The 17,689-nt window shown below is 49.1% G+C and overlaps 1 protein-coding gene across 2 annotated transcripts in view; it reads right to left on the bottom strand.

Moving 5' to 3' along the window:
* The window catches only part of LOC110492306 (protein bassoon), a 183,739-nt gene that overhangs the window by 18,177 nt on the left and 147,873 nt on the right, over positions 1-17,689 (bottom strand). For both annotated transcript variants that reach the window (XM_090203467.1, XM_021566517.3), the window contains exons 4-5: positions 7,698-8,162; positions 410-7,063 (exon numbers count right to left, since the gene is read on the bottom strand). In XM_090203467.1, coding sequence (XP_090059593.1) covers positions 410-7,063; positions 7,698-8,162 — 7,119 coding nt within the window. The remainder of the gene's footprint in view (positions 1-409; positions 7,064-7,697; positions 8,163-17,689) is intronic.

Raw genomic sequence — 17,689 nt, forward strand, 5'->3', positions numbered from 1 at the left:
CTGTAATGATTTTAACGATTTCTTGCCAAAAATATAAACTTTAATGTAGAGATACTTTGATAGTGTTCACTTAGGAAGTTGTGCATTAGTAAGATGTTGGAGGACATGCCTCAACTGTGTGTTTTTTAACAAGAGATCTGTCAGTGTTAAATGTGTGTAAATTGTCTTGTGTGTTTTATGTATAGTATATAGCATTGTATGTTAATGCACTGTATGTTTATGGGGCCACATGTTAATATCAGTCTGTCAATTCAATACATACTGTACTACAGTAGGATTCATACTCAACATTAAAAAGACAACTGTCTGTGTGATGCTACGATTGAAATAAGACTCTTTGCTCTCTTTAAGTCTCTGCATGTGTACAGAAATAGCTGTTGAAGATCAAAGGATTGACCTTGTGACCTACCTGGCTCTGAAGAGCTTGCTGCTGGTACAGGTTTAGCCTGGCCTTAGTGTTCTCGTCAGTGGTGAGGCTCAGCAACTTGGGGTCAGACATGGACCTCTGTGTGTTCTTAATAGGGCGGGGCATGCTGGGGTGGCGCTGGGGTGACTCGGCTGTGTAGGCCTTCTGCTGGGGAGTGACATGGGCCTTGTTCAGCCCGCCGCTGGAAAGCGAGGTCTCCAGCAGGCGGTGGGGGGAGACAGGGGACACAGGGGAGTAGAGCACCTGGGGGGACTTGGGGGGCTGACGGATCAGGCTGGAGAGGGACTCGTTGTGGAGGTGGTTCATGGGCTGGGTCTGGGTCTGGTAGCTGATCTCCATGGGGTCAGACCTCCTCCTGTTCTGCTGCTGCCGCAGGTCGGCGGAGGCAACCAGCTGGATACCCGTGGAGTAGGGGTTGATAGTGGTGGGCACGCTGAGCTGTGGCACCACCACGCCCTGAGACTGGGCCTCCACATCTGTTTGGCAGGCTAGGCTTTGGCCTTTCTGGGTCCTTTCAGGGCCTGAGATGTAGTGGACGATCTCCACTTTGTTCGGGTCTGGCAAAGTGACGTGGATGGCCGGGGACACCTTCCCCAGCTGGTCTGTTTCGGTCTGGCAGGAGCAGTCTCGAATGGTCTGAATGGCGATGCTGGATGAGGTGGCCGTCTTGGAGGCTGCATCAGTCTTGTGGTCGGCCCCGGCATCCGAGTGCCTGGAGAAGCGTGAGCGTCTGCGTCTCACAGGCTGCTCCCACTCCACTTTCTCCTCGTCGTCGTCGGTTTGGACGCTACGGTCCACGCTGCGCCTGTTGCGTCTGCGCCTAGACATGATGTACCTCTCCTCACCGTCTTCTTCGTCTGTCTGAACACAACTGTCCACGATCCTCCGGGCTCCGTAGAACTCAACGCTCTCACCCTCCATTCCATCCCTCAGTCGGGGCATGGAGGTGGAGTTCTGCTTTCTCATGTTGGTCCTGGTCTCCATCTGCTCCTTGTTGTTCCTTAGACACATGTCTGAGGAGGAGTTGGGCAGGGACCTGAAACCCATTTGGTTTCCGTAGGGCTGCAGCATCTGGCCGCTCTGGTCCAACTGAGCGGCTGCGGTGGCTGCAGCAGCAGCTGCAGCAGTCTTTTGCCGCTTCTGCTCCTCGAGCTGCTGCTGGAGCTGCTGCTGCAGCGACTGGATCTGGTCAAGCTGGGCTTTCTGCTGGGCCAACTGCTCCTTCTGCATCACTAGCTGGTTCTCCCTCTCAGCCTGCTGCTGCTGCAGGACCTGCTCCTTGATGGTCTGAAGCTCCTGAATCTCCCTGTGCACCAGCATCTGCTCTTTCTCACGGTGCCGCTGCAGCTCCATGCGCTCTCTCTCCAGCTCCTCCTGCAGACGCAGCTGACGCAGCTTCTCCAACTCCACGCGTTCCCGCTCCATTTGCAGAAGCTGCTCCTGCTGGCGGTGCATCCTCTCCTCCTCAGTCTCGGTCTCCGGGTTGACAGGGCCGCTGGAGGGTGGGGTTGGGTGATGGGGTAGGGTGCTGCTCTGGGGCCCAGTGTAGCTTTGTGTTGGGGGGTAAGCATGGGCCGGAGGTGGCTGGCTCTGGGGTGGATGCTGGCCCTGAGGGTGGAATTGAGGTTGCATGTGCTGTGGCTGAGCTGGGGGTTGGTTCTGAGGCTGGACCTGGGGCTGCCCTGGGGCCTGAGTGTGGAGGTGAGCCTGGGTCAGGTTTATGGGCTGCTGCTCGGACTCTGTTGGCAAGCTCACTGAGGCTGATGTATGGGCAACAGGAGATTGATACGGGGGATCAGATCCACTTGATGTCACAGAGGGCTTCCCTAGGAAGATTGGGGCATCCTGAGTGGTGTTGACGGTGGCAGGCATGCTCACAGGGGTCGACGTCGTAGATGGGAAGACGTTGGGAGCCGGATAATGGTATGGGGCCTGTCCAGACATAGGCATCCGTGGGTTCACAGGCATCCTGGTGAGGCTGGCCAGAGGCACAGGTGTCATATTGGCTGTGGGTAAAGGCCTGTACACTCCACTTAATAGTGGGCGCAGCACTGAGGCAGGCTGGGTAGTGATTGGCAAGGTGGAGGCGATGGGTGTGTTGATGGTAGAATAAGTCATCCCATCAGCAGACCTCATGGCAGACGGGTACATGGCTCGGAGGCTGGCTTGCCTGGCATTGATCATGTTGGTGAGCGCTTGGGTGTGAGAGATTGGCTTCCCGTCAGGTCCATAGAGCATATTTTGTCTCATAGAGTTAAGCCTGCCACCTGGACCTGTTCCTCTGCCTACACCGTATTGCATAAGCTCTGGGTTGCTCCCATAGCGGTCCATTGAGTTGAGGGCAGCGCACATTCGACTGATCTCTCTGGCAGTGGTGGCACTGTACTGGGCCAGGTTGGACTCCTGGAAGTTAGCGAGGTCTCTGGGGGAGTAGCCGTAGTCAGAGCTGATGTTTGTCAGGGAGTTGAATCTGCGTATGGGCAGGGCAGTTGCAGTGATATCACCTCCATGGCGTAGGTCAGTGTAGGAGCCATACTGCATGCCCAGTCCGAGGAATCCACCCTCATAGGTGTGTTTCATGGTGCTGAGGTCCACAGCCAGCTCTCCAGAGGTCTGGAAGTGTGGGTCCATCTTGGAGTGGTAGGACTGGAGTCCGGCCTCTGCTAGGTTGGTGTCAGACATCGAGGGCTGTAGCCGGCCAGGGAACGGTAATGTGTAGGCTTTATGCCCGTCCATAGAAAACTCCTGATACTGGCCCTCCTGGTCCGACTCATAAGAGAGTGGTGGCACAGAGTGTGGTCTTGGCTCTTGAGTGGCCACTTTCTCATCAACATTTGGCTTTTGGGAAAATGGTCCGCCAACGCAACTACCTCCAAATGGGAGGCGGTACACGACATCACAGCAAGCTGGTTGGTTCTCAGCTTTGATCTGCCCCCCTGTGAGGTCCACGGCATCCTGGCCCTCCTCTGTCTTCACCAGCTGGGTCACTGGTCCTCCCTGTGGAGCCCCATCCATTTGGACCATCATGCCATGAGGCCCACCCCCAGCCAGGTGCATCACACCTGCCGGGGTTGGTTTGCTCTTCAGCTCCAGGGGACCTCCAGTGCCGTAGATATCAGGTGCAACGGCAGGGGATATAGTACTGACCACAGCTGGGGTATTGCTGGTTTGGCTGACCAGAAGGTCTTTCTTGAGCAGCGTCATCTGGCCTGGTAGGTTGAACCGAGCTACGGAGGACTGCTGCTGCATCTGGTGGTGTTGCTGGAGCTGATGCTCCAAGAGCTGCTGTTGCTGTTGGAGCTTTTGCTGCTGCTGGAGAAGCTGCTGCTGCTGGATGCTCAGGTCCTCCAGCTTGGCGTCGATCTTGGGGATAGATGGGTCAGTGGGAGGTGGTTTGTTCTGTGACAGGCACATGGCTGAGCCCATGCCCTGACCGAGGTCAACTCTGTTTTGTAGAGGGTCCCCATAGACCATGGGCTGTTGGGGCTGCGATATGAACATGGAGGCGGCCACCGTGACGCTCATCGTGGTTGCAGTGGATACCATTACGTGGGGCTGTTGCTGGGTGTTCAGGTTCATGATGAGGGGCTGGATGATAGTGGAGGGGTGGCTCCCCTCAATCCCGCTGGAGTATTTGCGTGTTTCTGTGGCCAGGGAGGTAAGATCCATGCCATGGGCAGTCATTAAAAAGGGAGCTGCGTTAGTGGCTGTTCTCAGATCTACTGTTCTCAGATCCACCACACTCCCACCATGGATCATCTGGCCCGGCTCAACACTCGAGGTCCCCGGGATGCTGGAGATCCTGCAGAGAGAGATGTTGTCCATAGACATGGAACCACGGCTGTAGGTGCTAGCTGTGGTGACCATGCTGGTTCCAACACTGACCTTCTCCACCTTCTGCATCCTATAGAAGCTGTGCTGAGGAGACTGGTGGTATGGAGGGGTGTCTGGCGGACTGGCCTGTGGAGAGTAGCTGTCAAATGTTGACTGTCGGGTGAATCTGGTGGGCGAGGATAAAGGTGACGTGGCAGTGTTGACCGTCATTGGTTTGGCAGAGCTTGTGGGCTCCAAGTTTGCGACCATGTAGGGGGCATGCTGGGAGGATTGCTGTCTGAAGAGACGTGGGGATACGGCCCTTTGAGATGTCTGTGTCCCCTGGGCCATCACTGGGGAGGTGGGCCCCGAGCCAGCCGACAGAGCCCCTATGCCTGGGCTGAATGTCTGAGTGGATATCTCGGCCCTCCTGGAGGGTGAGCGACTTGGGCTCTCGGTGGGCGAGGCAGAGGGAGACAGAGGGGGGCTGGAGCTCTTGTAGTACGAGTACATCTTTGGCGAGTGGGGCTCTATGACATGCTCTGAAGATGTCGCACTCTCTCTAGCTTGGACCCCTCGGCTCTCGCCCACCCTCCTCGCAACTACCTCTCTCTGGCTGTAAGCCTGTGTTATCTCCGCTATCTTGCTGCACACATTTGAGATGGTTGTGGTTGAAGTGGCAGGTCCTCCAGTTTGTCGACCATACATGATGGATTGGGTGGTCGTCATCGTTTGACTAGCGCTTGTGTGAGGGATGGTCACTGCATCCCGGGAATAAACCCCGTAGGCTGCTATTGTGGTGGCGGCCGCCACTGGAGTAATGCCATTTTTACCCATCTGACTCTTCATCCCGGCTTTATGGACATCTTTGGAGTAGTGTTGTGTCACCCGTACATCAGGGATCCTTCCTCCAGCCTCAGAGAAAGTCACAGGTGCAGAGAGCTGAGTGGGGCTGTTGCCAGGAGTCAACAGGTCATTGGTCTGCTCAAGCAGCTTAGCGAAGGCCGACCCTGTATCTAAAAGCTGCTTATCTGGATAGGTACTCTCGTCTATTTCCACCTGCTTGTCTGCCTGCTGCTGTAACTCCAGGGCTGAGGATTGATGCATCTTAGTGATGTTTTGGGAGGTCTGGCGGATCTCTTCGTAGATGCCTCCTGTCTCTGCCGCCTCGTTTTCATAACTAGTCTCAGCCTGCTCGTACTCATACTCATCTTCATACTGTTGGCCATTCGTGTCTTCCTCATATGCACTGTTGTGTCTCCCTTGTTGCTGCTGCTGTTGCTGTTTCTGTTGTTTCTGCAGCAACTCGGCTTTCCTCATCATTTCCTCATACACCTCCTCAGCACTCTTCAGGGGCTTGCTGCTGGAAGGCGCGGTGGTGGTTGAAGTTGTCGACGACTTCTCAGTAGGAGAGTACAGAGACATGAACGTGGGCAAGTTATACTCGCTGCCAGACTTGTAGAGTTTAGACTCGTATCCCTCAGCCTCTGAGTCAAGGCTCTGGGGGGAGTATTCTGAGGCAGAGGATCGATGGAGCTCCTCCATCTCCGCAGCTTGTCGCAGCTCCTCAGTAGGGGAGGCATCCTCGATGGGGGAGAGGTTGCTGGGGGGCGTCTTGGATCTCTCCCTGCGTCTCTGGGCCCTCAGCTCCTCCTTATCTCTTTTGGTCTTCCTGGCCGTGCTGCGGATCCTCTGTTGCTCCAGGTCCCTCATCTTCTCCTGCTCCCGCAGCAGCTCCTCCTCCTCTCTCAGCTCGTCCTCCTCCGAGGAGTCCTCAATGGTGGGCAACAGGGGGCCGTGGGAGCGGTGGCGGGCCTTCCTCTGCTGCTTGGCGTCCTCCAGTCTCTGCCTGCGACTGGGACTGCTGTCGCTGTCTTCCTCCATGGAGGAGATGGAGGTGGGGGAGGTGCCAGAGTTGTAGCTGGAGGTGGTGGGTGGCAGGGTGGAGGAGTACTCACCCCTGGAGCGCTCCTCGGGAGACCCAGTCAGGCTCTCCATCTCCAACTCGGGCTCTCGGTCCAGGCTGAGGTCGTTCTCGTTGTTGAGCTCCATGTCGCGGCTGTAGCTGTTGGTGTTGTTGAGCTCGATTGTCTTGAAGCGGCGCAGGCCCCCCAGACCCCCCTCCTCTCCTTCCTCCGCAGAACATTTGTAGATGTCGCTGGAGCTTTTGGTGTCCTCCTCAAAGCTGCTGGACTGGTGAGAGAGGCGGCGCTTCTCTTTCGTCAACTCTGAGATATGCTTGTGTGTTTTTTTAGGTTTTTGGTAGCCGTAGCCTTCGTCCTCCTCATCCTCCTCGTCCTCCTCCTCTTCCTCGTTGTCCTCGTCAGCGCTCATCTCCATGATCTGCCTCCTCATGAACTCCTCATCTGTCATCGGCTCCGGCTCAGCCACCTTCTTCTCCTCTTTGGGAGCGGCACTGTTCTTGTGCTCCTGTTTGGACTCCCAGTCTCCTCCGTCCTCCTCCTCCTCTTCCACAATGTCCTCCAGCTCCTCATCAGAGTCATAGGCCTCCGGGGTGATGGACAGCGACCGGGGTCTCTGCTCTCGGTGGTGCCGGCCTCGGCCCCTTTCGCGCTCCCTCTCCTCAACTGGCACGGTCTTGCACTCCAGCAAGGGCCTCATGGAGCTCTCCAGCTTGGTGATCTCGGAGGGGCTGGGGGGGCTGCCACGCTCGCTGATGCCCCTCTCGCTCAGCTTCATCTCCTCCTCTTGGATGAGGCCGATAATCTCGCTGTGGGAGCTGGAGATGCCGTCGGAGGAGTAGCCCGTGTCGCTCAGGCTCTGGGGGCTCCGCGACAGGTCCTGAGTGCTGTTCTTGGTCTCCTAAGGGGATAGACAGAGAGAGACAAAATAACTAAAAGCAAGACATAAGAAATCAGCCAAAAACAATACATCAGACCAGGAAAAATACCTGAAAAAGACCTGAAAACCCCCGAAATGATCTTATGCAATGACTATTTTAACCATTTTATTTGTAATGTTCTGCTCCTCATAGAATTCCACCCATATTCACAGTGAACATTAGAGAGCAGTGGGGATTAGAGTGGAGCACTTTGGTATTCACATCAGCACTAATTCAGAACCACTAACTAAGGCCTTGATGGTTTTGCATATTCATGGTTGTACCAATCTTAATGCTTCATATTTCAAGAGAAGCAATGGCTAAAATGAAAAACATTAATTTTCTCTGTGTGGAGTAAATTCGTCAGTGCTCTGGCTGGTGCCTGCTTCATCAGCATTATTTTCTAGACGTCAATAACAAGCTGCAGAGGAAGAGGGAAGGCACAGAAAAGATTGGATCCCATTTTCCAATCAATTGCTATACTGTGGCTATAAACTAGCAATACATTATCCCATTTCAAATCCACTGAATGTCCTACAACCAACATCTTGCTTTAATATATAACAACACAGCCTTATCAAAATGAATTTATGGGACACCTAAAAGGTGACTTACATCATATCTTGACTTCTTTATCTCTTTTATTGGTGTGATTGGCTCTCCCTTCTTCTGAGTCGGTTTGGTGTCTATGGCGGGTTCCACCAACTTCTCTGGTTTTGGCGTAGTCTCTTCCGTGCCCTTCGGATGTTTCAGGGGCTCGATTGCAGGTGTAGGTGTGGCCTGGACAGGGGCCTTTGTGTCTCCAGGTTGCTTCGCTGCAGTTGGTTCAAAAGGTCCACTCCCCAGGGCTGTCTGGGGCTTCTGCTGTTGCGGCTGCATCTGTCTCGGCCCTTCCTGCTGCTGATTGGTGAATTTTTGGAAGGGTGGCTGCTGAACAGGCTGCTGACTGGCCAGTGCCTGGTGGCGTGGAGAACCCAATGGTTGGTGCTTTGGAGACGGATGAGATACAGGAGAGGGATCCCGGAGCCCTCCAGACATCAGTCGCTGGGTCTGGCAGTTCAGACAGAGCCATTCTTTCTTCTGCAAAACAAATCAGAAAAACAAGAGAGAGAAAGTGAAGGGGCTACAGAGAGTAGGAACTGAAGAATGTGACAAGAGTAGAACATCACTCCCACATTTCATGTTCATCTCCACTGTGATTCTGTGGATAAGGACAAGAGTGACAACATGACTTCACTGTGATTAATTCTGTGGGTCTCAGAGGAGAAAGTAGTACTGTCTACCAGATCAAGAGATATCACGCTTCTTTCTACATCACATCTGGGGAGCCGGCACACATAGATATTATGTTCCCATAACAATGGGACTGAGTGGCGGCCCAGGACAACTACTACAGTATACTTCGAGAAGTAAGCCTCTTAAAACTATGAAGCATAAAAGCCTCCCTGCAAGAGCTGCCAAGCTGTTAAATAGTTTATTTCAAGTAGTAGTGTTTAGTTTTTCTTTCTCTTAAGTGTGATTAGCAAAGCCACAAATTATATCCCTATTTCTCATTTGCTGGTGGACTCATAACAGCGATTGCTCTTAAGACAGAGAGCAATACTGTGGTCCACTCCTCTATATTGATCTGACCACAGTGCAGACATGTTTTTGTGCCCACACTGAGTCCGCTAATACAGGCCCAGTGCACTTCTTTGGTGATAAAAAAACGATGTATTTGAGTGTTTACCAGCATTTGTAACTTGAGTATGATACTTATCTGCACAAAACAGTTAATCTGATAATACTTGTGGAAAATAAAATACTTTTTTGATATATGTTTAAGTTTCTTGAAATAGGGCCTCTCGAGTGGTGCAGTGGTCTAAGGCACTGCATCACAGTGCTCGCTGTGCCACTAGAGATTCTGGGTTCGATTTCAGGATCTGTCGCAGCCGGCCGTGACCCAGAGACCCATTGGGTGGCGCACAATTGGCCAAGCGTCGTCCGGGTAAGGGGAGGGTTTGGCCGGCAGGCCGGGCGTGTCCTTGTCCCATGGTGCGCTAGCGACTTCTGTGGCAGGCCGGGCGTGTCCTTGTCCCATGGCGCGCTAGCGACTTCTGTGGCAGGCCGGGTGCAGTGCAAACTGACACAGTCACCAGGTGTATGGTGTTTCCTCCGACACATTGGTGTGGCTGGTTTCCAAGTGAGCATTGTGTCAAGAAGCAGTGTGTTGTGTTTCGGAGGAGGCACGCCTCTCCCAAGTCTGTACGTGAGTTGCAGCAATGAGACAAGACTGTAACTACCAATTGGGTAGAAAATAAATTGATATATATATATATATGTTTTTAAGTTTATTGAAGTACTTTGCAAATACAACTTATTTCTATGTGAAAACTGAAAAGGTCTATTCATTATTTCTCATTAGACACTGTTTCCAGAGTAACTGGAGTGCATACATTTTCATACTGATCCCCTGTGGGAATTGAACCCACAACCCTAGCATAGCAAGCACCATGCTCTACCAACTGATCCACATCATCACATCACATCACAAGCCACTTGATGTTTCAATGTACTCAATTACTGTATTGTGCATAGTTTTTCTTCATGGTGACGGAAAGTCTACAGGTACAAACCTAACTGACCAGCATTTAGGCTACAATGCAGTAATGTACACTTACATTAAGTGGTTTGTAAGGATGGTAAATGAATACTGCACAAAAAGTGATTGTTTTCCATGTGATTTGATCATGAAAAATATGTAATTTGATGTGGATGTTTTGTGTCTTTGCCCATAACTTTGCACCTTTTGATGTAAATATTTCAGGACAGGGTTTTGTTCTTTCTGGATTCCATTATAATGACAAACACAGAGAATTGGACAGGGCAACAAATCTTACAATTCCAACTATTGAATCCTGCAAGATACTGTTCTAAATTATTATTTTAAAATTTGCCGAAGCTGATATTTGTCTATTAATATGTTGTTGTTTTTTAAACACTGTTTATTAAGTTTTACACACACACACAGACAGACAAGACAACACAAAGCAATATAAATAATATACTCAACTAGAAAATATAAATAATACATTAAAAAAAATAGCTTTAAAGATACCATACTTTAGACAAGTTAAACACATCAGGCAGAAGGCTACAAAGGTTAAAGGGCAATCTATAGTACAGGGACAGAGCAAACACCTCACCATTGTTGCTGTAAACAGTCAAGGGATAGGGGTGGAGAAATGCAACCACTCAGAGACAGTCACGGCCACAGACCAACCATCTACTGGACCAAAAATAAAAAGTTTACATTGCTTTAAAATAAATAAAAAAATAATAATCATTTTATGTAGGCGTGAAACAAAATGTAAAAAAAATAACTGTGAAAAACAAGCTCACACTTCAGTCTCTGCCCGGGCAAGATGAACAAGGCATCCGCAGGTCACAATCAATAAATACATCAACCTTAATGCCCCCCCAGACAAAACACAAAGAAAAGCTCATCCAACCCTTAAGTCACAGGGGGGTCAAATACAGACTTATTTTGGTTTTAATAGGAGTGCCATCAGAGAATGGACTGTTTAAAGTAAGACCGGAATGGAGCCCAAGCCTCATTAAACAGTTTGGGGTTCCCACGTGAATTGAATTGAATTTTTTCTAGTTTCAGAGAGCACAACACATCTCTCACCCAATATTTATAAGATGGGGGAGCTGCCATCTTCCAGTTCTGTAGTATTAGCCATCTAGCTAAAAGAGTTGTATAAGCAACAGTGTCCGACTGGATTCTTGACATGGGGGTACCCATGGGCAGTACTCCAAAAAGGGCTGTAAGGAGAGACGGATCTATAACAGTGTCATATATATCAGAGAATCATTTAAGTATTAATTCCCAGAAACCTGACAGTTTATGACAGCCCCAAAACATATGCAACAGTGTGGCTGGTTCCATTTTACATCTGACACAGGTAGGATCAAAATCAGAGAATATTCTTCCAAGTTTGGCCCCCGACCAGTGGATACGGTGAACCACCTTGAATTGAATGAGGCTGTATCTAGTGCTAAAAGAGGACGAATGCACCCTGTACAGCACAGATTCCCAGGCGTCTTCCCCAAGTTCCTCCCCCAAATCCTTTTCCCATCGAGTCTTTAAAGGCACCAAAGAAGGGTTCTGTAAGTCATGAATGATTGCATATACATCTGAAATTGCGCCCCTAGGAAGCTTGTTCAGCTCCAGGATGCTCTTTATAGCTGTATTCGCAGGCCTATGGGGAAATTCAGGTGTGTTAGCTCTGACAAAGTTCCTAGTCTGGAGATAGCGGAAAAAGTGGGATTGTGGAGGTTGAACTTTTCCTGCAGCTGAGCAAAAGAGGCAAATGTATCATCAAAGAATAATTGGGCTAGTGAGGAGAGGCCTAGTGAGTGCCAGTTGCCAAAAGCCCCATCATTCAAAGATGGAGGAAATAAAATGTTCTGATAGAGAAAAGCCTCAGAGGCTAAAGGCTAAACGGAACTGATTCCAAATTTTAAGAGACTGCTTTACAATTGGGTTGACACACCTTTTGCCTAGTGACACTGGGAGAGACGAGCACAACTCAGTGGAAAGTGCAGCAGGTTTACACGATTCAGACTCCATCTGGACCCAGAGTGGTCTAGGGCCAGTAGGATCAGTCTGCAGCCAGTACAGAAGGGCTCTGAAATTTGCAGCCCAATAGTATGTCTGAAAATTTGGTAGAGCTAAACCCCCCAATAATTTAGGCTTCTGTAAATGTTTTTATTAATATATGTTTTTAATTCAGATTTTTCAATCCCCTTACTCCGCCCCCCCACCCCCTCTTGTATGTAGTGCATTATACATCTGCATATACTGTAGACTACTCAATCCCCCTCTCTTTCTACTGTATGTAGCGCAGCAAGCAGCCCCCCCCCCCCCCCCCCCCCCTGCCCCTCTCAAGTTGGAAGGGAGCTATTTTTACCCAGGGTTCCATTGTTCTGCTCTAGCGCACACTTTCATCCCCTCCCCAGTTCTACTGCCACTACTGCTGCTTCTCCAGACCAGGCAGCACTACACTACCCTTCACTACACTACACTACACTACTCTACACTACTCTACCTTACACTACACTACAGTACAATACACCAGACTACACTACACTACCCTACACTACTCTACACTACACTACACTACACTACACTACACTACACTACCCTACACTACACTGCACTACACTACTCTACCCTACACTACACTACTCTACACTACCCTACACTACTCTACTCTACACTACACTACACTACTATACCCTACACTACACTACTCTACACTACCCTACACTACTCTACTCTACCCTACTCCACCCTACACTACACTACTCTACACTACCCTACACAACTCTACCCTACACTACACTGCACTACACTACTCTACCCTACACTACCCTACACTATCCTACCCTACCCTACACTAGGCCGACACTATACTACACTACACTACTCTACACTACCCTACACTACTCTACCCTACACCACACTACACAACCCTACACTACTCTACTCTACCCTACACTATACTACACTGAATTACACTGCACTACACTGCTCTACCCTACACTACCCTGCACTGCCCTACCCTACACTACACTAGGCCTACACTATACTATACTACACTACACTACTCTACTCTACACTACCCTACACTACTCTACCCTACACCACACTACACTACCCTACACTACTCTACTCTACCCTACACCACACTACACTGCTCTACACTACAGCACACTACACTACCCTACCCTATGCCACACTACCCTAATCTACACTACACTACACCACACTACACTACACTACCCTACCCTACACTAGGCCTAGACTATACTACACTGCACTACACTGCACTACACTACCCTACACTACACTGGGGCTACACAATACTACACTACACTATAGCACACTCTCTGTCACTACAAAACACTACACAACAGTACAGCAAACTATATTACACTATAGCACACTACACTACACTAGGCCTACACTACACTATAATACTCTACACTACCCTACCCTACAGTCCACTACAGCACAATACACCACACTAGGCCTACACTACACTATAATACTCTACACTACCCTACACTTCACTACAGCACAGTACACTACACTACAGTACACTACATCACATCACACCACACCACACTACAAGACACTGCACTACGGCACACTACACTACACTAAAGCACACTACACTACAATCCATTACAGTACACTACAATCCACCACAGTACACTACATCACATCACACCACACTACAAGACACTACACGACAGCACATTACACTACACTAAAGCACACTACACTACATTGCAATCCACTACACTATACTACAGCAGACTACACTACAATCCACTACACTACCCTACACTACAGCAGACTACATTGCAACCCACTACACTACACTACAGCACATTACACTACACTACAGCTCACTACACTATAGCACACTAATAGACACTATACCACACTAAAATCCACTACACTAAACTACAGCACAACACACTACACTACAGCACAATACACTACACTACACTACCCTACACTCCCCTACAGCACACTACACTACACTACAGTACAATACACTACACAACAGCAAAACACACTACACTACACTACAGTACAATACACTACACTACAGCACAATACACTACACTACACTACCCTACACTACAGCACAATACACTACACTACAGCACAATACACTACACTACAGCACAGTGCACTATACTACACTATACTACAGTACCCTACACTCCACTACAGCACAATACACTATACTACACTATACTACAGTACCCTACACTCCACTACAACACAATACACTACACTACAGCACAATACACTATATTACACTACAGCACAACATACTACACGACACTATAGCACAATACACTACACTACCCCACATTCCACCACAGCACAATACACTACACTACCCCACACTCCACCACAGCACAATACACTACACTACAGTACCCTACACTCCACTACAGCACAATACACTACACTACAGCACAGCACAGCACAGCACAACACACTACACTACAGCACAACACACTACACTACACTACAATCAACTGCATCACACTACACTACAGCACACTACACTACACTGCAATCCACTACACTACAGCACAACACACTACACTACACTACCCTACAATCAACTGCATCACACTACACTACAGCTCACTACACTACAGCACATTACACTACACTAAAATCCACTCCACTACACTACACTACAGCACACTACACAACAGCACACTACACGACAATCCACTACACTACAGCACAATGCCACAAAATGGAGGAACAGTCAGCACAGGGTCGACCAGAGGAAGAAGAAGAGAACCGGAGAGGCCCAACGGGCAAAGACAAAGAGAAGGAAGAGAAGGAATGACAGAAAAGATGGGAGAGAAGTGGTGGAGGGTGAGGAGAAAGGACAAAATAGAGCAAGAGTGATGAGAAGAATAAAGGAAGATGGACAGACAAAGAAGAAGGAAGAAATGAGGGAGATGGGCCCTAGTCAAAAGTAGTGCACTATTGGGAATATGGTGCCATTTGGGACGCAACCCAGAAAGTAAATCAGAGTCTTATGACAGAGGAAGTAAAATCCCAGTGGGATTGCTTCCTTCTACCCAGCCAAGCTCTTGATTAACCTCTTGATGAGCCTCTCAGAGCCAGAGTGAGTTATTGACTTCCATCCACACTGCCTCTCCACTCCGTGGTAGGTAACCATGGCCCAGTTCCCCATAGCTACTGTACCACCATCCATCAAACCTCATCTGCTAGAAGCACGTCCTCCATCCCATTGACACGACTACTCATTATCAATCCCCCTGTCGAGCACAATTGTAAAGTGGACCAAAGCAGAGTGTAGAGGGTCTCATGCGGTGTTACAGTGATGCAGAACCCATCTCTTCATGTGTCCCCCTCCTCTGCGCCCCTCCCTCTGTCCTATATCCCTGTAAATGCTCACCTGGGATATAGTTACATGGCTATCTGGGCTAGTTATCAGCTAGCGTTGCCTGCTACTAGAGGCAGCTTCAGTGGACCAGCTCCAGAGGACCGGTCCCTGAGTGGCCTGCTGGTCTCTGGGAGGGAGGAAGGCAGGGAGGAATGAAATGAAGGAAGGAAGGAACGAGGGAGAGAGGGAGATCCATAGAGAGGAACAGTGGAACAGCCCTATGCATATTAGAGTTGGAAAGCCATTTCGCAGATCATTGCTCCTCCCTCTCCTGCTCTCTCTCTCTCCTGCCATGCTAGGGTTTAAGGCTACCTCCTTCGACATCTCTCTCTAGCTCTCCTTCTCTCTCTCTTCTCCTCTATCCTTTTCCCTAAAAGCCCCATTCCCTTTTGGCTCATTTTCTATTCCTGCCTTTCCACCGGATTTGTTCACCCTCTCTCAATCGCTCTCCTATTTTTATTATCCTCTACTTCCCAATTTCAATTCTATTGTTCATTTCTCTTCTTCAGATTTTTCTATTTTCTTCCTTTCCTCTCTAATGCTCTCTTCACCTATATTAACTTGGCCATCCACAGTGCAATATCCTCGACACAACTACCGTTGAAATGCACCACTTGAACTTGATCTTATGAAGACTGTTCTCAGAGAAAGGAGGTGAAAGAGACTGTCTTTGTAATCACTGGTGGTGGTAACCCAAGGTGAGGGCAGTGTTTCTGATCCTAGAGAAAGGAGGACTTGTGTCTGTTCACACAGCTGGGAGAGAGAAACGGTAGAACTCCACAAGGCCCTATAAACGTAATGCCGTACGAAAGGAACGCACCCACCCACACGCACACACACACCTCTCCTTTACCCTCAATCTTTATTTTTTGCTCTTACTCTCTCACCCTTGTTTGCTCTTTTTCTCACACACTCACTCTCTCTTCTGCTAAGGGTTAAAGTGTCACTAATGCAGTTACCCACAAAGAGTTTGTCTTCCCACTACAGTGGTTGACTGAGACTTCAGAACTGTCTGCCTGTGACCCGCTTCATTGAGTAGTGGGTGTCTATGGTCCTGAGAGAGGAACAAAAATATACACTTCTGATCTGGCACCATGACTCTACTGTGTTCTCTACAGTTAAGACACGGAGTAGGACTATGCATGTGTTTCCATGCCAAGCAGAGAATAAATCATTTTCTCTCATATCGGTGGCCTATGCTCTGTCTCTCAGTCCTCTTGAGTATGTAATACCATAGTGAGAGTTAAGTCAGCGTGTAAGTTAGGTTAGAAAAGGGGTCAAACTATCTTATTTGCCTAGTACATACACCTCAAATAAAAAAAGACCCAGCATTTCTATAGTGGTGTAAAGTTCTATAATGTGGATAAGGAGCAATGGCAGGTCTCTTTGAAGTGAGAGAGGGAGAGGGGGAGAGAGAGAGAGAGAGAGAGAGGGGAGAGGGAGAGAGTTGAGTAGGAGAGGGGGAGAGAGAGAGAGAGAGAGAGAGAGAGAGAGACAGAGAGAGAGAGAGAGAGAGAGGAGAGGGAGAGAGTTGAGTGGGAGAGGGGGGGAGAGAGAGAGAGAGAGAGAGAGAGAGAGAGAGAGAGAGAGAGAGAGAGATGAATAGTAAGGAATTATGAGGAAATACATGAGAGAAACAAACTGCATGGGAAATGTAGAGTACTTGACCTTCAGCTATTGTCTCTGTATGAATTATGATATACAAATAAAGTGTATTGTTATCTGGTTCAAGGGTAATGACAGACCACAAATACATGTATATTTGTTCAATAGTTTCCCAAAGAACCCAAAGATAACCCCTAGTCACTCTTAAACTGTCTTGTCATCATTATCAGGCAATTCAACAAGGAAAGAGAGGAGGTACAAAATGACAACCTGGCTGCTGGCACAAACACAGACAGCAACATTAAGGTATTTTGTCATTGGTTTGTTCCAAAAATGTTCCTTTATATGTAAATACACTCAGAGTAGACGAGGAGAAGAGATATATTACATTTGGTTAAGATAAGCAAAAAGTGAGTCCTGTGAATGTACTGTGAATGTACTGTGAATGTGAAGTTGTGAGCTACGTAGTGCTGGAGGTAGAGTAAGTGTTTACCCAACACGGTTATCAGGGTCACCAGGAGAATGTGATGTCACATAACTCTGCCGTGTAGATATTACCAGTGGGTGTCATGTTTTGTGTTGCTCAGCACAGCTTCATAAAAGTTGAATGACCCTCACATGACCATGTAGTGTACAGCAGTACCCACACACACTCCCTCGCAGTACCCACACACACTCCCTCGCAGTACCCACACACACTCCCTCGCAGTACCCACACACACTCCCTCGCAGTACCCACACACACTCCCTCGCAGTACCCACACACACTCCCTTGGGTCCTTGCTCTGTCTGCTCTGTCTTCATCCTTTGACTGGTCACAATGTAAAGTGTGACAGCGACATGTGAGAAACTTAACCTCCCTCCCTCCCTCCCTCCATCTCCTCTCCCTCTCCCTCCATCTCCTCTCCCCTCTCCCTCTCCCCTCTCCCTCTCCCTCCATCTCCTCTCCCCTCTCCCTCCATCTCCTCTCCCTCTCCCTCCATCTCCTCTCCCCTCTCC

The sequence above is a fragment of the Oncorhynchus mykiss genome, chromosome 16, assembly GCF_057628025.1.
Source record: "Oncorhynchus mykiss isolate SJ-2025 chromosome 16, ASM5762802v1, whole genome shotgun sequence".
Lineage (NCBI taxonomy): Eukaryota > Metazoa > Chordata > Actinopteri > Salmoniformes > Salmonidae > Oncorhynchus > Oncorhynchus mykiss.